General features: G+C 40.5%; 2 protein-coding genes across 2 annotated transcripts; both read right to left on the reverse strand.

Moving 5' to 3' along the window:
* Nucleotides 1-683: 683 nt before the first annotated feature.
* On the reverse strand, nt 684-1,649 carry LOC143859504 (uncharacterized). The gene has a single exon (XM_077370184.1). The coding sequence runs from the start codon at nt 1,647-1,649 to the stop codon at nt 684-686; it is 966 nt and encodes a 321-aa protein (XP_077226299.1).
* A 2,105-nt stretch (nt 1,650-3,754) lies between these two features.
* On the reverse strand, nt 3,755-4,753 carry LOC143859505 (uncharacterized). Its single transcript, XM_077370185.1, has one exon. The coding sequence runs from the start codon at nt 4,751-4,753 to the stop codon at nt 3,755-3,757; it is 999 nt and encodes a 332-aa protein (XP_077226300.1).
* Nucleotides 4,754-23,345: the final 18,592 nt, after the last annotated feature.

Below are 23,345 nucleotides of genomic sequence, written 5' to 3' on the forward strand. Positions count from 1 at the left end.
TGGAGGTATAGAGTCAAACATCTATAACTCTTTCATTATAACTCCGAATCAAATGAAATCAGTCTCTATCTTCTCATCTTTACGTTTTCTTTCAAATGCAACAAACGGTTCCAAAAAAGTCAATGGGATGAGAGAGTTATTGTCTGGTTAGTAAAAAATTGAAGTATAGAGATAAACATCCTAAACTCTCTCATTTTAAGTCAAAATCAAATGAAACCAATCCCGGATGGGTGTGGCTCTTTGGCGTAAAGTCATGGGTTTGCTCCCCAGTGACGAGCGTTCAAATCCCCCCCTTGTTTACCCGGTGCGCGTGGTTTCCGGGTGCCTGCGCGCATCCCTAGGGACTAGTCCCGCCCTACAAAGTGGGGTGGGGATACCCTATGGTACCCAAAAAAAAAAATCAAATGAAACCAGTATCTTTTTTTTTTATGGTTAAGATGGGGTTAGGCAAGACCCCTACCAGATATCATTAAAAATAAGGAAAAGATACATCAAGGGGGCCAAAAGTCCAGCCAGGGGGGAACATTCTCCCAAAAGGCTATCCACATAATGGCAAAAGGAAAACAAGAAAAACAACCTAAACAGGCAAACATTGGAAACAGGGTTCAGTTTTTCATTCTCTGGTACATGGTTTGCTCTCTGTCAGATTTGACAACAGCAAGGAGATCATCAGGAACTCTCCTCTAAAAGGTGGAATGTCCTTTAAAGGGGCATTCTCTCTTGGATAATAAGTCCGCTGCCATATTTCCCTCTCTCCAGATGTGGGATATTCTCCACGACATTCCTGCCAGCTCACTCCAGGCTCTATTGATAGCTGGGATTTTTCTCCACGGAGGAGAGGAAATTTTGTTAAAAGATTTTACAGCAAAGGTAGAGTCAGCTTCTATCCAAAGAAAAGTGATACCCAGACTTTTTGCAACAGCCACTCCTTCGCATATAGCTTGAATCTCCAAGGCGAAAATCTCTTCCCCATCAGTATTTTTAGAGAAAAATTGGATTATTTCGCCATCATTGTTTCTAATTATTCCTCCAATCCCTCCTCCATCATCAGTTAAAGAAGCATCAGTGTTAAGTTTGAATTCTCTCACAGCAGGGGGAACCCAACAGCAGAATTTTAGATCTTTCTCCTGAACAGAAATCGTGTAGCCAAAGTGGTGTGCGACAGCAGCCGTGTGCACTTCTTTACTGTCCCTAAGATTGAGGCTGTTAACTCTTGCCTTTACATCATCAAGAATCATACGGAGGATTTTGATCTTATGATTTGATTTATTTTCAAAAATTCTCAGGTTTCTCTCCCCCCATAACCTGTAGATGGCAGAAGCAAATGCAATTTTCATGGCCGTAGAACTTTGAGACTTACCTCTACAATGAGTTCGTAACCACTCTTCTTCTTCCTGGATAGTTTTCTTCGGTTTTCTTCGAGATCCATACCGCCACAAAATGGACCTCCATACCCAAGCTAAGAATCCACACCTGAAGAATAAGTGATTAATTGTCTCCTTTTCTGATTTACAGAGAGGACACCCTTCATCCATCACTCTATTCCTGAATATCTGGTGATCTCTAGTAAGCAGTTTCTTGTGAAGAGCTTTCCAAGCAGATAACGCTTGCCTTGGTATGTGACCTGTAAACCATACTGAAGAGCCCATGGGATATCCACCTGATGCTTCCTGATAGAGTTCCAAGCACTATTAACAGAGAAATAGCCATCAGTACTAGGCTTCCAGATTACTCTGTTTTCATCGTCCTCCTGAAAGAGAGACTTTTGCAAAATAGCTTTTTCCTGTATGAGAGATGTTTTATTTATGATTGGATTCCAGCCTTCCTTTGAATGTACTCAGCCAGACTTTTCATCGAGGAGAGGGAATAATCAGTCACTGATTTCGAAATGATTTGATTCGGGACTCCATCCGGATGCCAAGGTTGAGTCCATAGATCAATTTCAGCTTCGATCCCAACTAGGTAACAAATCTTATCTTTGAGGGTATCTCGAGCTCGAAGAATGCTCCGGAAAGCCCAAGACGGTCTGGAGGGAACCTTCATGGACCAAATGTTCTTGTTTTGAATGTATTTGGCAAATATCCATTGGTGCCACAAAGAATTATTTCCCTGAATTAGTCTCCACAGTAATTTGCACTGGAGAGCCGAGTTAATGTCTCTCAGATTACGGATACCCAGGGCCACCTTCTTTCTTAGGCTTGCATATAGATTCCCAAGCCACCGTATGAACTTTCTTAGAATTTTCACTTCCAGCCCAAACAAAATCTCTACAAAGCCGTTTAAGCTTGTCTATAACTCCCGAGGGGAGATTAAAAGAGGAGGACCAAAAGACTTGATAAGAGTGAAGGACAGATTTCACCAACTCAATCCTTCCAGCAGCAGAGAGAAAACGACTACTCCATCCATTTATTTTTTGAGTGACCTTCGAGATGATCGGGAAACAATCATTTGAAGAAAGTCTTGAAGAGGTCAAGGGGAGGCCAAGGTATTTGATTGGCAGTTTTCCTTCAGGGATGAGCAGAATTTTTGAGATTGCCTTTCTTTCTCTGCAACTAATTCCAGAAAAGACCTCACATTTCAAAAAATTTGGTTGGAGGCCAGAGAATCTGTAGAATTCTTGTAAACAAGCTAGAATTTCTTTTGCTGACTTGACAGAACCTTCCACGAAGATCATAAGATCATCCGCAAAAAGTAAGTGTGTTATGGAGACATTTCCATGAGTAAAGGGGGATTGCAGATTACCTTTCAACTGAGAATCTTCAAGAGTCCTGGAGAGCATTTCCATAGTTAAACAGAACAGCAAAGGGGATAGGGGATCTCCTTGGCGAATTCCGTTGGATGAAGAGAAGTGCCTTTGAGGAGACCCATTTATCAAAACAGAAAAGGAGGGAGACTGAATACATTCTCCCACCCACTTACACCAAAGTTTACTGAATCCCTAATCCGCCATAAATTGAAGAAGTGCTTCTCTCTTAACATTGTCAAAGGCCTTTGCAAGATCAATTTTAAGACACATAGCCGCATTTGCAGAGGGGAGGTGGAATTTGTGTAGGATGTCATGAGTTAACAAGATATTATCTTGTATCTGCCTACCTCTGATGAAAGCAGATTGGGCAGGGTTAACCAATTTGTCTATCACCAATTTCAATCTCTGCGCAAGAATCTTGGTAATCGTCTTGTAGATGAAGTTGCACAAGGATATAGGTCTGAACTTGGAGGGCGAAGACGCGTCAGGGACCTTAGGAATGAGAGAAATGAAGGTGTTATTGATTTCCTTCAAGAGCTTTGCTTTCGAAAAGAAATTGAGAATCGCATCTGTGAAATCTTTTTCAACAAGATACCAAAACTTTTGAAAGAAGGAGCCATTAAACCCATCAGGCCCAGGCGCTTTGTCTCCATCGGCCATAAACACAGCCTCTCTAACCTCCTCCTTGGTCACCTCACGGGATAAATGATTTGCTTCCTCCAAGGTAAGAATTTTATTAGGCCTGGGGGTGTGGGAATTCTGATCTTGGGTCCTATTTAAGAGCTTGTGATAGAAATTGACCAAGATACTAGATATCTCATCAGGATCATAAGAGATGGATTTGTCTTCTCTTTCCATAGCCATAATGTGATTGGAATGATTTCTGGTCCTAACAGCAGCATGAAAGAATTTTGTATTAGAATCACCTTGGCACAGCCACTCACTTCTTGATTTCTGCTTGTAAAGCGCCCCTTCCCTCCTAGCGACCGTACAAAATTCATTTCTGGCTTAAATTTCAGCCTCATTGATTCTCTGATCCGCAGGGTTATTTGCAAGTTTGATCTGAATGTCGTCCAGTTTGAGGCGAGCTAAAGGAAGCATCACATCAATTCTACCAAAAATGTCCTTGTTCCATGAAACAAGCTGTGTTTTAACTTCTTTAAGTTTGTGCACTAACCTATACATAGGATTCCCGATGCACTTGATAGCCCAAGCTCTTTCAACAACAGGATAAACAGAGACATCATCGAACCACATGTTCATGAATTTGAACGGTTTTGGGCCCAAACTAGTGTGATTTTTTAGACTCACAATAATGGGGCTATGGTCCGAGATTCCAGGAGGCCTATACTCAGCAAAGCCAAGAGGGAAGTCTTGCAGCCATAGGTCATTGACAAGGGCTCTATCTAATCTTGCATATTTTCTTTCACTCTTAGTGGCTTGATTATTCCAGGAAAGAGAGTGACCAATAGATCGAAGATCCGCCAAACAGCAATTGTATATACAACTATTAAAATCCTCAATGTCGTTCTGATTATGAGGAGATCTGCCCGATCTTTCGTCATAGCTTCTTATCGCATTGAAATCCCCTAACACAATCCAAGGGCCTTGGATGGTAACATTAACTAATTCAAGATTTTCCCAAAGAGCTTTCCGATCTCCCCCATAATTCCTTCCATAGACAGAGGTAAGATGAAATCGCTGGTTGGTCTGGGTTAGATGGACCTCAGCATGAATGAATTGGCTCGACTCCGATAGAATCTGAAGATTTACTCTCATTGGATCCCAAAGAATCCAAACTCTTCCTTTAATAACATGTGCGTAATTTCCATGAGAAGCCCAAGACTCACAAATATCTTTCACATGATTCTTCATCATAGGTTCTCTGGCTTTAGTTTCTTGAAGACAGCAGATAGGAGCGTTAGTGCTCCTTATCAGATTTTGAACTTCCCTTCTCTTTGTGGCTGAACAGATCCCCCTAATGTTCCAGGATGTTACAATATTCATTGGGTAACAGTGAAAGATGGGGGAGGAGGGGCTCCTTCAGAGTTCGGGTCATGGGCTCTTTCGGAGTTCGGGTCATGGGCTCTTTCGGATTTCGGGTCAAGGGCTCTTTCAAAGTTCAGGTCATGGGCTCTATTGAGAGTAGATGGATTCTGGCGAGCGGTTAATCCTACCAATAAGTGTTGAACAGGAATTTCACCTGATGAAGATAAGACATGGACGAATTCTTTTCCAAGACAGCCTACCATTTTATCTCGATCATCTATATTGGATTCGACTTGATCCTCACTCTCTTCCCCCTCTTCATTTTCATTTCCTTCAACATCAGCCAGAGCATCAAAGCTGTTTTGAATCTGGATTGCTGTATCCGCCACATGTGTGCTGACACCACTTAGAAATTTGCTTTGCTCCACAACTTGGGGGTATTTACAGGTGGGTTTGACTGGCCTTTCCTCCCGGTCTCTATCAGGTTTAACTACTTGAAGGGGTTGCTTAGAGGGATTTTTTACTGGTCGCCATTCCTGCTTATGATTGTGCTGCGCAACCTGAACATTTTTGGGGCATGCTTCCGAGGTATGACTGAAATCAATACAGGTTTTACAGGCTGATGGTTTCCAGTCATATTGCACACTTTGGTTGTGGGTCCCATAAGGGGTGTGTATGGGAATGATTTCTGGAAATTCTGCCCCTGCTTCCACTTCCACACACATAAGAGCGTAACTTAGTCTTGTTTCTTCCGCAGTCCTTGAATCCATGTACAAAGGATTCCCTATGAAACTGGCTATTTTACTTAATCCTTTAGCAGTCCAGAACTCAAGAGGCAAACCTGGAAGACGAACCCACACAGGGATTGAGGTAAGGTTTAGTTTCTCGAAGGGTGTCCCTGGTTTCCACTTTCGTAAAATCAAAGGTCTCCCCGTATAGGAGTGCTCCCCTGATTCCAGCACTGAGTCACAATCATCCAGACAGGTGAATTGAAATAAATAAAATCCATTTGAGAGACTAAAAATCTGCAGTTCTCCTTTAAGGTTCCACTTTCGTGAGAGATTATCTCTCAGATTCATGAGTACGGCCTCCTACCAATAAAGTATCCCACCACAGAAGTTCTCCATTTACATCCAATCTCCTCAAGCTCCTCATTCTCGAAAGAAATCCTCTTCTTCCCCGAATCAGCAATTACAGGGTTTACAAACTCAAGTTTTGAAAGACCCTTAGTAGATTTTTCCCCAAAGAGGGATCTCCAAGGACTGGATTTAGCTTGGTTAGCATCAGCTCCTGTTGCTGAATGAGTGGCAAGATCAGACCCATCAGTTTCCAGGGGCAAGGGGATGGTCGTTGAAGCTGTCCCAACAGAGTGGGCGGGAATATCTGAGCTGGGAGAAGGGGTTTTTTCGTTTGAAATTTCAATTGGGCGGGAATAATTTCCAGGGGTCGAAAAGAGAAATGAGTGGGGGTGTGGGCCAATGCTGATTTTCTCCACTTTTGCTGCTTCAATCAGCTTTTGATTTAAAAAAGGACTGGGTTCTGGTGAGAGAACAGAGCTGGTTGGGAATGAGGAGGGAACAGATAAGGTTGGGAATGAGGAGGCGTCAGGTGGTAGGTGTTGACTGTCAGGGGTCACAGCAGAAACTGGTGGGCAATACCCCTTTTCCTGGAAAGAGTGGTTTTGTTCCTGGTTTTCTTGGGCAATGGAAGAACTTCCCAAAATGGAAGGTTTCCCTCCAGCTGTCTCTTCTTCTCCAAATTGCAGATTCAGAGGTAAGAAGCAGCTAAAAGTTGGAAGGGGAGGAGCACGAATTTCTTGTGTGGACTGGAGCTCAGGGCTTTGGGATTTTCGAGAAGAAGGAGTTTTCACAGCAATTCTAGAACTCTGCTTTGATTTTTTCAGAGAGCTTGTAGTCTGAGCTGGGGTTATGGTAAACCTTTTCTGCACTCTAGTACCTCTCCTGAAATGGGTTGAGGGTTCAGGATCCTCTATAGGGAACAGTTCTTTCAGGTATGCAACACGCTGGACAGAATTCATACCTGGTTCAGAGATAGGAGATGGCTTTTGTTCAACACAAGAAGAGAGCCCATCAAAGAGATATTTATCCTCAAGCTCACAAACTGCTTGAGGCACATTTCCATGGGGCGAGGGTGATTGGCCAAGACCAGCTGGTTGTGGATTTGCCCAGAACCGGCCTTCCAATACAGCAGACTTTCCTGGGTCAGGAGGAATCCGTCAGGAGGAATCTCCATGGTCTGGAATTCCTCCTAAACCACCAACAAAAAACCGAATAGCTTCCCAGGAGGGAGGTAGGAAATGAGAAGGGCTTGGGCCCTTAGCCTCTAGCCGGCTGGCCTGAGGAAGAAGATGATCTCCTCAAAGAGGAGAGTTTCTCTCACTAGAAATCGCAGAAGGGAAGGGAGGAACAAGAAGGGCTTGGGCCCTTGATGCTTCGCCGGCCGCCGCCGGCTCTCACCGAAGAGAGGGGGAGGAAGAAGAAGACTTTTCTCTCTCCTCAGCACTTTTAATGGAATGAGAGAGTTATCTATCATCTCATCCAGATATTTTCTTACAAACGCAACAAACGGCTCCCAAAAAGTCGACGGGATGAGAGAGTTATGGTCTGTTTAGTAATATGGAGATATAGAGTAACAAATCCACAACTCTCTCATTTTAAGTCTGAATCAAATGAAATCTGTCTCTATGTGCTCATCCTAAAGTTCTCTTTCAAACGCAAAAACGGCACAAAAAATGTCAAAGGAATGAAAGAGTTATTGACTGTTTAGTAAAAACATGGAGATTTATTGCAAAACTTTCATAACTCTCTAATTTTAAGTCCAAACTCTCTAACTCTCTAACTTGCAAAACTTTCATAACTCTCTAACTTTCATAACTCCTCTGCTAAACCCTGGACTACCCTTTTCTCTCAGCCAAACTCAAAATTTGATCCCAACCTTGCTTTCTTCACCCCCAACAAAGATGATGAAGGTGAAATCTTGATAGAGGTGGAAGATAAGGAGGTTGCTGAAGCGGAACTGAAGTGGGATAATTGCATAGTGGGGTACTTTCTCGGAAGAAGACCTTACTATCTAGCCCTTAGAGACCATCTGGCCCGGAAGTGGAAGCTGAAAGGAGATATTCAACTATTTGCAATGAGTAATGGGTTCTTTCTTTTTAAATTTTCAAATGAAGAGGACTGTTTAACAGTCCTAGAAGCCCCTGCTCACTCTTATGGAGGAAGACCTTTAATTCTTCGGAAATGGTCGAAAGACATTCCAATTGAAAAATCTGATCTAAGCACAATTCCTATTTGGGTAAGATTACCAGGTTTACACCTTAAATTCTGGACCCCCAGAATTCTAAGCAAAATAGCAAGTGGCTTAGGAAATCCCCTCTATATGGATGGCCAAACAGCTGATTCCACTAGGCTTAGTTTTGCCAGGATGTGTGTAGAGATCAAGGCTGGTGCTCCCCTCCCTGACTTTATCCAAATTAAAACCTCTTCAGGCATTACCCGCCAACCTATAGAATATGATTGGAAGCCCTCCTCATGCTCTCAGTGTCTGACTTTCAACCACTCTTCCAAAGCTTGCCCAAAAATCCTTGAAAAAAAGGAACCTGTTCTCACAAGGAAAAAATCTGTTCTCTCAAAAAACGAATGGAAAGTCACCAAAAAGACCTCAAAAGAACCCATCAGAGAAAACAAAAACCTACAGGCCCTTCCTGTAATGCCCCAATCTAGACAGACACCCCTTGTTTCACCCCAAGATTTGCAGACCCCTCATGCTTTGTCCCCTGGGAAAAATCAACTTGCTAAACAGATTCCTCCTTGTGTTCCTTCCCTTCCTAAAGATATTCCCATTGTTAGTCCTGAATACCTATCAAAAAATCCCTTTTCTATTCTAGAAAACAGTGTGGATGAGTCTAGCATCGAATCTGAGAAAAAAAATGATACCTCGCTAGGAAAAATTAATGAAATTGAACCCAAATCTGGATCAAACGAGGAAAATGAAATTGAATCCAAATCAGGCTCTGAGGAGGAAGAAGATCAGACCAGTGACTCAGAAACAGAGAAACAAGAAGAAGACACCACCATGGCATTTCCAAATTTGAGAAGAAACTGGTCTCCTGGTCCGGGTTTGGCTTCTTCAAAAACCTCGGATTTGGCTCCCTTGGCCATTCTTCCATCTGCATCTCTGAATGCCCCGGAAACCCTTTCTCCTTCCATTGATGAAGATCGGATCGTGGAATGTTAGAGGCATAGGTTCGAGTCGGAGGAGAGCTGACATCAAAGCTCTTATTCATGAAGAAAAATCTCCCTCTTATTTGCCTCATTGAAACTAAAGCTACTGAGGATACGGTTGAAGAATATCTCCTGGAAATCTGTGAGAATTGGGCTTATTATGCAAATTACAACCACACTGTTTTGGGAAGAATCTGGGTTGCTTGGAATCCGAAAATAGTTCATTTTATGGTCCATGATGAATCCAGTCAGCACATTCATGGGGAAGTTCAATACCTGTTCTCTAACCACAGATTTGCTCTCACTTCTGTTTATGCAAAAAACAATGGAATAGAGAGAAGAACCTTATGGAACTCTATTCGGAATTTTGCTCATCTTATAAATATTCCCTGGATTGCTGTTGGAGATTTTAACACTGTTAGAACTGCAGATGAAAGACAGGGTGGTGCAAACCTCATTCAAAGTGAGGTTGATGATTTTAACTGCTTTATTCATGATTGTTCCCTGGCAGAGCTGAGGGCTCTGGGTCACTTCTTCACCTGGTCCAACAACTCTAAGAAGGGAAATCTCAAGCTTAGAAGGCTTGACAGATGTCTTGTTAATGATAATTGGCTCTGTGACTACCCGCATTCTTCGGCTAACTATAAAAATTCTGGTTTGTCGGATCACTCTCCAATTATTATCCAGATTGAGCAGCAGGGAAATCCTAAACCTAAACCCTTCAGATTCCATAACATGTGGCTGGAGGATCTTTCTCTTTTTGAAATTGTTGAAAAGGCCTGGTCCTCTGAAATCAAAGGGAATCCAATGTTTCAATTTGTCAAAAAGCTGAAGAAAGTGAAAGAAGACATTAGAATCTGGAAGAACAATATATTTGGGAGGGTCGATATTATGCTTCCCATTGCCAGACAGGAGCTCAATGCAATACAATCTCAAATGGCTACCAAGCCCTTTGATCTCCACCTCAAAAATGAAGAAATTTCTGCTAAGGAGAAGGTTCTTCAAATTTCCAAAGCAGAAGAATCTTTGTTTAAGCAAAAAGCTAGAGTTAATTGGCTGAACTTGGGCGATAGCAACTCTTCCTACTTCCATTCGGTTATGAAAGGCAGGAGAAATCACAATAGCATTCCAGGTCTGACGCAACCTGATGGGAGTGTTACTTCTAACCCTGAGCAAATAGCTATAACCCTGGTATCCTTTTACCAAACCCTTCTAAATGCCCCAAAAATTCCCTCTCCTTCCATTAGAATTCCTACCCCCTCTAGGAAGCTTTCTCTGTTCCAAGCCTCTAACCTCACTAAGGAAATCACCCCTGAAGAAATAAAAGGTGTGGTGTTCTCTTGTGATGGGGATAAGGCCCCTGGGCCTGACGGTTTCAATGGGAAATTTTTCAAAAGTTTTTGGTACCTCATTGGCGAAGATCTCATTAAAGCCATTCAATACTTCTTCAAAACCAATCACCTTCTCCCTGAAGTTAATACTACTTTCATATCCCTCATTCCTAAATCCATAAATGCTTCTTCTCTTGATATGTTTAGGCCAATTTCTCTTTGCAATTTCTTTTATAAAATCATCACTAAGATCTTGGCCAATAGACTCAGAGAGGTCATGGGTTTCCTCATCAGCCCGAACCAATCTGCCTTTATCAAAGGCAGATTAATTCAAGATAATATCCTTTTGGCCCAAGACCTTGTCCACCAATTCCACTTGAAAAGAAAATTTTCGGCCATGTGCATAAAAATGGATCTCAAAAAAGCGTTTGATAATGTGAACCATGACTCTCTCATTGCCTTCATGGAAAATCTAGGTTTCAATGAGGTTTGGTGCACCTGGATGAGACAATGTATCCAAACTCCAAAATTCTCAGTTCTTGTCAATGGTTCTCCCCATGGTTTCTTTTCTTCGTCTAATGGTTTGAGGCAAGGGGACCCTCTTTCTCCCCTCCTCTTCTGCATTTGCATGGAAATGTTCTCTGTCATATTGGATGGGGCCCTCATGGGTGGAAAAATCTCCACTCCTTTCACTCGAGGTAATCTTTCAATATCCCACGTTTTATTCGCTGACGATGTGCTCATTTTTGCTGATGCTACCCCAGGAGTTAGTCGAGGCATAAAAGACTGTATTGCAAATTTCAATTCTTGCTCGGGGCTATCTGGGAATGCTAGCAAAAGTGAAATTCACTTCTCTGCTGGAGTTAACTGCTTCAAGAATCAGATATGCACTGTGCTGGAGATTGCTGAAGGTCAATTGCCAATTAAATATCTTGGGCTCCCTCTCATCACCAGGAGATTATCCTCTTCCGATTGTCAGCCTCTCCTTGGGAAAATTCAGAAAAGAATATCAAGCTGGTCTAATAAGCTTCTCTCTAGAGCTGGGAGAATTGAGCTCACAAAATCTGTTCTTAATTCTTACCAACTCTACTGGTCTGCTTCCTTTCATATTCCAGCAGGGATTCTTGACAAGATTGAGCAAATTCTAAGAAACTTCATCTGGGCTGGCTCAAATCTGCATTCTTCTCATCACAATGTAAATTGGGACATCATGTGTACTCCAAAATGTGAAGGAGGAATCGGCCTCAGAAAGCTCAGAGATATAAATCAAGCGTGCAAACTCAAACAGCTTTGGAATCTTCATAAAATGGATGTCTCCCTTTGGTCTAGCTGGTTCAATGCTAAATACATCAAAGGTAAAAACTTCTGGACCATAAAAACCCCTTATATAATGTCTTGGGGAGCCAGGATAGCTTTTAAATACAGAAAAATGGCTGAAAATATGTTCTGTTATGCTATTGACGATGGGAAGGGGATTGACTTTTGGACCCAACCTTGGCATCCTGATGGCCCTCTATATTTGCAATATCCGGAATGGAACCTTTACAGAGCATCTCACCCACATGTTTCTATTGATCGAATTCTCTCCAATGTAATTTGGGATCATCCGACCATTAGAAGGCTTCCTGGGATCCAATCAATTCTCGAAAAGGCTATTATGTTTCCAGGGGCTGGAAATGTAGCAATCTGGAAGCTCACTTCATCTGGTTCCTTCACCTTAAAAAGCGCTTGGAATCACTTCAGATCCAAGAATAATCGTGTTCCCTGGTTCCGTTCAGTTTGGTTTAAAGGTCACACTCCTAAACACAGTTTCGTGAGTTGGCTGGCTATCCAAAACAAGCTTACAACCAGAGACAACCTTCAGTTCCTCGGGCCTAACCGTGAAACCAAATGTGTGTTATGCAATTCAGAAGATGAAAACATAAATCACCTCTTTTTCCGATGCTCGTACTCCTCCTGGATATGGAGGCACATTCTCTGGAGATTCTCTTCCAGCAGGACTCCAAAGAATTCAGTGCTGAAAGAAGAGGAATGGATTCGAGAGTCTTTCAAAGGTTTAGATCAACTGGCTTCTGCCATTCGCATTGCTTTTAATGCTTCCATCTATCTTATCTGGTGTGAAAGAAACAACCGGATTCACGAAAACAGGAGCACTCACAAACAAGAAATCTTGAGGACTATCCTTCATACAATCAGAACCAGGTGTATCTTTCTCGGGTTCAACGGCACTACTTTTACCAGAAGTAAATGCCTTGCCAATTCGCTTCAGCTCCCTCATTTCCTCCCTAAAAAGGAAATCAAATTCTGTTCCTGGAAGCCTCCGGAGACTGGTTCAATTAAGCTGAACGTGGATGCTTCTCTCACCACCAGTGGCGCCGGGCTTGGGGGTCTGATCCGAGGCTCTCTGGGAGAGATCCTCACAGCTTTCTCCGTTTCTACAGACATGGCTGCTATTCAAGAATTGGAAATTGATGCTATTCTCGTAGGATCAAGATTAGCCACTGACTATGGATTTCGCAATATTTGGGTCGAAACTGATTCTCTTCTCGCGATTCAAGTCATATCTGGCCAAATCAAATGCCCCTGGAGGAAGAAACAAGCCCTTTACAACATCCATTGCTTGATGTCCAAGATAGACCACTGGAAAATTACCCACGTCTGGAGGGAGGCAAATCGTGGGGCTGATTTCCTATCCAAGATAGATTGTCCAATCAAGGGAGGCAATATTCCAGTCCATCTTCTCCCTCAAGCCCTTCTGGACATTGCTGAGGAAGACTTTTCGGGAACCCTTTATCCTCGGATGAAATGATTGCGATCCTGATGCTTTTTTCCTGTTTCCTGCTGGGAGGGTGGAATTCCTTTCCTAAGTCTATCAGTTCTGTAGACTCATGTCTTATAAGTTGTAATAGTGTTGTTTTTTTCCTTGGTGACCTCCTGTGGTCTTGGTTTTTGTTTTTGCTTTGCTGGGAGATTATTCCCTTGTTTCTAGCCTATGAGCCTCCCTGACTTTGTAATTTTATCCTTCATTAATGAATCTGGTAGGGGTCTTGCCTAACCCCAATTTACTCACCAAAAAAAAAAAAAAAAAGTCCAAATAAAATGACATCAGTCTCAATGTGCTCATCTTGAAGTTTTCTTTCAAACGCAACAATGGCACCAAAAATGACAAAGGAACGAAAGAGTTATAGTCTTTTTAGTCAAAACATGGAGGTATCGTGTAAAACTTTCATAAGTCTCCCATTTTATGTCCAAATCAAATGAAATCAGTCTCTATCTGGTCATGTTGAAGTTTTTTTCAAACGAAACAAACGGCACCAAAGATCTTGAAGGAAATCAATAACACCTTTATATCCCTCATTCCTAAAGTCCCTGATGCGGCTTCGCCTTCCAAGTTCCGGCCGATTTCCTTGTGCAACTTCATATACAAGACGATCACCAAGATCCTTGCTCAAAGATTGAAATCTGTGATCAACAAGTTGGTTAATCCTGCCCAATCTGCTTTCATCAGAGGAAGGCAAATTCAAGACAATATCTTGTTAACCCATGACATTCTGCACAAAATCCATCTCGCCTCAGCTAAATCGGCTATGTGTATTAAAATTGACCTTGCAAAGGCCTTCGACAATGTTAAGAGAGAAGCTCTTCTTCAATTTATGGTGAAACAGGGCTTCACTATAACCTTTGGTGTAAGTGGGTGGAGGAATGCATTCAGATTCCCTCCTTATCTGTCTTGATAAATGGGTCTCCTCAAGGCCACTTCAATTCAACCAACAGAATTCGCCAAGGAGATCCCCTATCCCCTTTGATGTTCTGTTTAACGATGAAAATGCTTTCCAGAACCCTTGAAGATTCTCATATGAGAGGTAATCTCCAATCCCCCTTTACTCATGGAAATGTCTCCATAACCCACTTACTTTTTGCGGATGATCTTATGATCTTCGCAGAAGGTTCTGGCCAGTCTGCAAAAGAAATTCTGGCTTGTTTGGAAACATTCTACAGCTACTCTGGTCTCCAACCAAATTTCTCGAAATGCAATGTCTTCTTTTCTAGAACTTCATTCAGAGAAAGGAAGAAAATCGAAAATTTTTGCATATCCCAGAGGGTAAATTGCCAATCAGATATCTTGGGCTCCCATTGACTTCTTCAAGACTCTCTTCCAATGATTGCTTCCCGATCATCTCGAAGGTCACTAAAAAAATCAATGGTTGGAGTAACCGTTTCCTTTCCTCGGCGGGAAGGATTGAGTTGGTGAAATCAGTAATTCAGTCTTATCAAGTCGTTTGGTCCTCTTCTTTTAACATCCCCTCGGGAGTTATCGACAAGATTGAAAGGCTTTGCAGGGATTTTGTTTGGGCTGGCAGTGAGAAAGCTAAGAAAGTCCATACGGTGGCTTGGGAAACTATTTGCAGACCTAAAGAAGAAGGTGGTTTGGGTATCCGTAAGCTAAGAGACATAAATTCGGCTCTCCAGTGCAAATTACTGTGGAGGCTTATCCAAGACAATAATTCTTTGTGGAGAAAATGGATATTTGCAAAATATATCAAAAACAAGAACATTTGGTCCATGAAAGTTCCCTCCAAACCGTCTTGGGCAGTCAGGAGCATTCTTCGAGCTAGAGAGGTCATCAAAGATAAGACTTGCTACTTAGTTGGGAAAGAAGCTGAAATTGAGCTTTGGACTCAGCCTTGGCATCCGGATGGTGTTTTGGAGCAACTCATCTCTAAGTCTGTGACTGATTATTCTCTCTCCTCGATGAAATGTCTGGGTGAGATTCATTCAAAGGAAGGCTGGAATCCAATTATCAATAAACCATCTCTCAATTAGGAAAAATCTATTCTCCAGAGGTCGTTGTTTCAGGAGGAAGACGAAAACAGAGCAATCTGGAAGCCTAATATTGATGGTTATTTCTCTGTCAAAAGCGCTTGGAACTCAATTAGGCAGCAAAATGTGGTCGTCCCATGGGCCTCTTCAGTCTGGTTTCCGGGTCATGTTCCAAGGCAAGCTTTGATCACTTGGAAAGTTCTTCACATGAAATTGCTTACTCTATCATCCGATTTTCTGCAATAGAGTGATGGATGATAGATGTCCTCTCTGTAATTCAGAAAAGGAGACTATAAATCACTTATTCTTCAGGTGTGGCTTCTCAGCTTGGGTCTGGCGATCTATTTTGTGGCGGTATGGATCTAGAAGAAAACTGAAGAAAACTATCTAGGATGAAGAAGAGTGGTTAAGAATCCATTGTAGAAGTAAGTCTCAAAGTTCCACTGCCATGAAAATTGCTTTTGCATCTGCTATCTACAGGTTATGGAGAGAGAGGAACCTGAGAATCTTTGAAAAAAAATCAAATCATAAGACTAGAATTCTCCGCTTCATTCTTGACGATGTATTGTCAAGAGTTAATAGTCTAACTCTCTGGGACAGTAATGAAGTGCATAAGGTTGCTGTTGCAAATCACTTTGGATACAAGCTTTCTGTAAAGGAGAAAGAGTTGCAATTCTGTTGTTGGCTTCCGCCTGAATTGGGAGAATTCAAGCTAAATACTGATGCCTCTTTAGTTGATGAAGGAGGAGGGATTGGAGGAATTCTAAGAAACAAGGATGGCGAAATAATTCATGTTTTCTCTAAAAATACTGATGGGGATGAGATCTTCGCCTTGGAAATTCAAGCAATATGTGAAGGAGTGACCGTCGCAAAATATCTGGGCATTACTTCTCTTTGGATTGAAGTAGACTCTTCCTTTGCTGTTAACTCTTTCAACAAACGCTCTTTACCTCCGTGGAAAAAAATCCCGTCGATCCAAAGAGCTTGGACTAATCTGGCAGGAATGAAGTGGAGAATCACCCACATCTGGAGAGAGGGCAACATGGCAGCTGATTTTTTGTCCAAGAGAGAGTGCCCCTTTAAAGGCCATTCCACTTCTCAGATGACAGTTCCTGACGAGCTTCTTGCTATTGTAAAATCTGATAGAGAGAGAACAAAGTATCTGCGTCTGAAAAAACGGAACTGATTCTGTCTTCTATGCTGCTCCCGTTCTTCCCCTTTTGTTTCCTATGTTTGGCTGTTTAGGCTCTGTTCCTTATTGTCCTTTTGCTGTTATGTGGATTGCCATTATGTGGTTTGCCTATTGGGAGTCTGTTCCCCCCTGGCTGGTTTATTGGCCCCCTTGATGTATCTCTTTATTTCTTTAATGATATCTGGTAGGGGTCTTGCCTAACCCCAGCTTAACCATCAAAAAAAAAAAAAAGATGTCAGAGTTATGATGGCCTTTTTAGTGAAAAGAGGACGTTTAGAGTAAAACAACCACAACTCTATCATTTTAAGTCAAAATCAAATGAATTCAGTCTCTATGTTCTCATCTTGATGTTTTCTTACAAACCCAACAAACGGCTCCAAAAAAGTGAAACGTGTGAGAGAGTTATATTCTATTTAGTAAACATACACAACTCTTTAATTTTAAATCCAAATCAAATGCAATCAGTCTATATCTTCTCGTCTTGATGTTTTATTTCAAACACAACAAATGGCTCCCAAAAAGTAAATGGCCTGAGAGAGTTATGGTCTGTTTAGAATCATGGAGGTATAGAGTCAAACATCCGTAACTCTCTCCTTTTAACTCCAAATCAAATGAAACTAGTCTCTATCCTCTCATCTAGATGTGTTCTTTCAAACGCAACAAACGGCTCCGAAAAAGTCACAGGGATGAGAGAGTTATTGTCTGTTTAGTAAAACATGGAGGAATAGAGTTAAACATCCCAAAACTGTCTCATTTTAAGTCAAAATCAAAAGAAGCCAGTATCTATCTTCCATCCAGAAATTCTCTATCAAATGTGACAAACGGCTCCAACAAAGTCATAGGGATGAGAGAGTTATATTCTGTTTAGTAAAAATTATGGAGATGTAGAGTAAAACATCCACCACTCTCTCATTTTTACTCCAAGTCAAATCAAATCAGTCTCTATCTGCTCATCTTGAAGATTTCCTTCAAACGTAACAAACGGCACCAAGAATGTCTACGGGATGTGAGCGCTTTTTACTAAAAGCTTGAGGTTTTTTTTTTTTTGATGGGCAAGCTGGGGTTAGGCAAGACCCCCACCAGATATATTAGAAGGAAAAAGAGATACAGAGCTAGGGTAGCTCATAGGCCAAAAGAAAGGGAACAAGCTCCCAAAAACACATCCAAACCTGGAGGTATAGATTAAACCATCCACAACTCTATCATTTTAAGTCAAAATCAAATGGAATCAGTCTTTATCTTCTCATCTCTATATGTTCTTAAAAACACAACAAAGGGCTCCAAGAAATTCGAAGGGTTGAGAGAGTTATGGTCCGTTTAGTAACATGGAGGTATAGAGTAACACATACATAACTCTCTCATTTTAAGTCCAAATCAAATGTAATCAGTCTATATCTTCTCATCTTGATGTTTTCTTTCAAATGCAACAAACGGCTCCAGAAAAGTCAATGGGATGTGAGAGTTATGGTCTGTTTAGAAACATGGAGGTATAGAGTCAAACATCCATAACTCTTTCATTGTAACTCCGAATCAAATGAAATCAGTCTTTATCTTCTCATCTTTACGTTTTCTTTCAAATGGAACAAACGGTTCCAAAAAAGTCAATGGGATGAGAGAGTTATTTTCTGGTTAGTAAAAAATTGAAGTATAGAGTTAAACATCCACAACTCTCTCATTTTAAGTCAAAATCAAATGAAACCAGTATCTATCATCTCATCCAGATGTTTTCTCTCGAATGCGACAAATGACTCCAAAAAAGTCAAAGGATGAGAGAGTTATGTTCTGTTTAGTAAAAATATGGAGGTGTAGAGTAAAACATCCCCAACTCTCTCATTTCAACTTCAAGTCAAATCAAACCAGTCTATATCTACTCATCTTGTAGTTTCCTTTCAAACACAACAAACGGCACCAAAAATGTCAAAAGGATGTGAGAGTTATGGTCATTTTAGTAAAACATCGTGGTATAGAGTAAAACACCCACAATTCTGTCATTTTAAATCAAAATAAAACTGAATCAGTCTCTACCTTCTCATCTCTATGTTTTCTTACAAAAGCAACAAACGGCTCCAAAAAAGTCGATGGGATGAAAGAGTTATGGTCTGTTTAGTAACATGGAGGTATAGAGTAACACAGCCAAGAGGGCAGACAGCTATAGCAATGAGAATAGTCTTTAACACTGCTGTTTATATGATTTGGCTGGAGAGGAATACTCGCATTTTTGAAAACAAAGAGGTTCATAAACAAAGAATCCTTGCTGCTGCTCTAAATGCCATTAGAGATCGAGTCCTATTCCTTAACCTTGAGGATATTCGGTCCAGCAAAATTGAGGAAGTGTCAAAAAATTGGAACTTTCCCTACTTCTATAGGAAAACTGATAGTAAGTTCTGCTCTTGGGTTATGCCAGTGGGGGAAATGGTCAAATTAAATACTGATGGAGCCCTCAACTCCGAAGGTGCGGGGATTGGGGGGATTCTAAGAGATGGAAAGAGGAATATCATAGCCATGTTCTCTGTTGATAAACCTGTGGAAGAGATTCATGGTTTAGAAATGGAAGCAGTCCTCCATGGCTTAGAGCTTGCTCACAGAAAGAATATTCAGCACATCTGGGTTGAATCAGATTCGATGATGACTGTGAAAATTATAGAGAAGATGTGGACTTGTTCTTGGAAGAAGATCCCTACTTTTGAGAAGATTATGAACCTGCTTAATAAGTTCAAAAGCTGGAAAATCTCACATATTTGGAGAGAGGCTAACCAAGCAGCTGATTACCTCTCAAAACCAAATTGCTCTCTCAAAGGTGAAGATATTCAGTCAGTTTCTATTCCTTCAGATCTTCACAACATCGTGTCCCTTGATTATGATCGGATGGTTTATTCTAGAGTGTAGTTGTCCCAATCTTGTGACGAAGAGAAAGATGTACCTTGCTTTAAGCCGCTTGTAGAGCACTGTTGGGAGGGAGTGGTTATTCCTCCACACCCCTCATCAGATTAGCTTAATGTCCCTAAGCTACGTGTTGAAGACAAGTGTTGTGTTTAGTTGTTGGTGTTGTGGTGCTATCTGTAGCCCACCTTGTGGCATTTTTCAGCACTCCACTTTTATTTTCTTTTTGGCTATTTGCCTTTGTCGCCCTTGTGGCCCTCCTTTGTAATCCTTTCCTTTGTTATTAATATATCTGGTCGGGGTCTGCCTAACCCCAGCTTACCAACCAAAAAAAAATAAAAAGAGTAACACATCCATAACTCACTCAATTTAAGTCCAAATCAAATGAAATCAGTCTCTATATGCTCATTTTGAAGTTTTCTTTCAAACGCAACAACGGCACCAAAAATGTGAAAGGGATGAGAGAGTTATGGTCTGTTCAGAAATATGGTGGTACAGAGTAAAACATCCATAATTCTCTTATTTAAAGTCTAAATCAAATGGAATGATTCTCTATCTTATCATCTTTATTTTTTCTTTCAAACGCAATAAACGGCTCCAAAAAACTCAATGGGATGAGATGATAGTTATGGTCTGTTTAGTAACATGGAGGTATAGAGTAAAACATGCATAACTCTCTCTTTTTATGTCAGAATCAAATGAAATCAGTCTCTATTTGGTCATCCTAATGTTTTCTTTCAAGCGCAAAAAACAGCTCCAAATGAGTCAATAGGATGCGAGTGTTATGGTCTGTTCAGCAAAAACATGGGGGTTCAAGTAAAACTTACATGACTCTCTCATAAAAAGTCGACGGGATGAGAGAGTTATGGTCTGTTTAGTAACATGGAGATATAGAGTAACAAATCCACAACTCTCTCATTTTAAGTCTAAATCAAATGAAATCTGTCTCTATGTGCTCATCCTGAAGTTCTCTTTCAAACGCAAAAACGGCCCAAAAAACGTCAAAGGAACGAAAGAGTTTTTGACTGTTTAGTAAAAACATGGAGATTTATAGCAAAACTTCCATAACTCTCTCATTTTAAGTCCAAATCAAATGATATCAGTCTCAATGTGCTCATCTTGAAGTTTTCTTTCAAACGCAACAACGGCACCAAAAATGACAAAGGGATGAAAGAGTTATAGTCTGTTTAGTCAAAACATGGAGGTATCGTGTAAAACTTTCATAAGTCTCCCATTTTAAGTCCAAATCAAATGAAATCAGGTCATGTTGAAGTTTTCTTTCAAACGAAACAAACGGCACCAAAAATGTCAAATGGATGTGAGAGTTATGATGGTCTTTTTAGTGAAAAGAGGACGTTTAGAGTAAAACACCCACAACTCTATAATTTTAAGTCAAAATCAAATGAATTCAGTCTATATGTTCTCATCTTGATGTTTTCTTACAAACCCAACAAACCGCTCCAAAAAAGTGAAACGTGTGAGAGAGTTATATTCTATTTAGTAAAAACATAGTGGTATATTATTAAACATACACAACTCTTTAATTTTAAGTCCAAATCAAATGCAATCAGTCTATATCTTCTCGTCTTGATTTTTTATTTCAAACACAACAAACGGCTCCCAAAAAGTAAATGGGATGAGAGAGTTATGGTCTGTTTAGAATAATGGAGGTATAGAGTAAAACATCCCTAACTCTCTCCTTTTAACTCCAAATCAAATGAAACCAGTCTCTGTCTTCTCATCTAGATGTGTTTTTTCAAACGCAACAAATGGCTCCGAAAAAGTCAAAGGGATGAGAGAGTTATTGTCTGCTTAGTAAAACATGGAGGTATAGAATTAAACATCCCGAAACTCTCTCATTTTAAGTCAAAATCAAAAGAAACCAGTATCTATCTTCCATCCAGAAATTTTCAATCAAATGCGACAAACGGCTCCAAAAAATTCCTAGGGATGAGAGAGTTATATTCTGTTTAGTAAAAAATATGAAGATGTAGAGTAAAACATCCACAACTCTCTCATTTTAACTCCAAGTCAATTCAAATCAGTCTCTATCTGCTCATCTTGAAGATTTCCTTCAAACGTAACAAACGGCACCAAGAATGTCATCGGGATGTGAGCGCTTTTTAGTAAAACCTTGAGGTTTTTTTTTTTTTATGGGCAAGCTGGGGTTAGGCAAGACCCTCACCAGATATATTAGATGGAAAAAGAGATACAGAGCTAGGGAGGCTCACAGGCCAAAAGAAAGGGAACAAGCTCCCAAAAACACATCCAAACCTGGACGTATAGAATTAAACATCCCGAAACTCTCTCATTTTAAGTCAAAATCAAAAGAAACCAGTATCTATCTTCCATCCAGAAATTTTCAATCAAATGCGACAAACGGCTCCAAAAAATTCCTAGGGATGAGAGAGTTATATTCTGTTTAGTAAAAAATATGAAGATGTAGAGTAAAACATCCACAACTCTCTCATTTTAACTCCAAGTCAATTCAAATCAGTCTCTATCTGCTCATCTTGAAGATTTCCTTCAAACATAACAAACGGCACCAAGAATGTCATCGGGATGTGAGCGCTTTTTAGTAAAACCTTGAGGTTTTTTTTTCTTATGGGCAAGCTGGGGTTAGGCAAGACCCCCACCAGATATATTAGAAGGAAAAAGAGATACAGACTAGGGAGGCTCACAGGCCAAAAGAAAGGGAACAAGCTCCCAAAAACACATCCAAACCTGGACGTATAGAGTAAACCATCCACAACTGTATCATTTCAAATGGAATCAGTCTTTATCTTCTCATCTCTATATGTTCTTACAAACGCAGCAAAGGGCTCCAAGAAAGTCAAAGGGATGAGAGAGTTGTGGTCCGTTTAGTAACAAGGAGGTATAGAGTAACACATAACTCTCTCATTTTAAGTCCAAATCAAATGTAATCAGTCTATATCTTCTCATATTGATGTTTTCTTTCAAACGCAACAAACGGCTCCAAAAAAGTCAATGGGATGTGAGAGTTATGGTCTGTTTAGATACATGGAGGTATAGAGTCAAACATCCATAACTCTTTCATTGTAACTCCGAATCAAATGAAATCAGTCTCTATCTTCTCATCTTTACGTTTTCTTTCAAATGCAGCAAACAGTTCTAAAAAAGTCAATGGGATGGGAGAGTTATTTGTCTGCTTAGTAAAATATTGAAGTATAGAGTTAAACATCCACAACTCTCTCATTTTAAGTCAAAATCAAATGAAACCAGTAGTATCTATCATCTCATCCAGATGTTTTCTCTCGAATGCGACAAACGACTCCAAAAAAGTCAAAGGATGAGAGAGTTATGTTCTGTTCAGTAAAAATATGGAGGTGTAGAGTAAAACATCCACAACTCTCTCATTTTAACTTCAAGTCAAATCAAATCAGTCTCTATCTGCTCATCTTGTAGTTTCCTTTCACATACAAAGAACGGCACCAAAAATGTAAAATGGATGTGAGAGTTATCGTCTTTTTACTAAAGCGTGGAGTTACAAAGTAAATAATCCACAACTCAGTCATTTTAAGTCAAAATAAAATGGAATCAGTCTCTATCTTCTCATCTCTATGTTTTCTTACAAAAGCAACAAACGGCTCCAAAAAAGTCGAAGGGATGAAAGAGTTATGGTCTGTTTAGTAACATGGAGGTATAGAGTAACACATCCATAACTCACTCAATTTAAGTCCAAATCGAATGAAATCAGTCTCTATGTACTTATTTTGAAGTTTTCTTTCAAATGCAACAACGGCACCAAAAAAACGGTCTGTTCAGAAATATGGGGGTACAGAGTAAAACATCCATAATTCTCTTATTTTAAGTCTAAATCAAATGGAATGACTCTCTATCTTCTCATCTTTATTTTTTCCTTCAAACACAACAAACGGCTCCAAAAAAGTCAATGGGATGAGATGATAGTTTTGGTCTATTTAGTAACATGGAGGTATAGAGTAAAACATGCATAACTCTCTCTTTTTATGTCAGAATCAAATGAAATCAGTCTCTATTTTGTCCTCCTAATGTTTTCTTTCAAGCGCAACAAACGGCTCCAAAAGAGTCAATAGGATGAGAGTGTTATGGTCTGTTTAGGAAAAACATGGAGGTTTCAAGTAAAACTTACATAACTCTCT

The sequence above is a fragment of the Tasmannia lanceolata genome, unplaced genomic scaffold (assembly GCF_043159265.1).
Source record: "Tasmannia lanceolata isolate RefF3 unplaced genomic scaffold, GAP_Taslan_0.1 ptg000031l, whole genome shotgun sequence".
Taxonomy (NCBI): domain Eukaryota; kingdom Viridiplantae; phylum Streptophyta; class Magnoliopsida; order Canellales; family Winteraceae; genus Tasmannia; species Tasmannia lanceolata.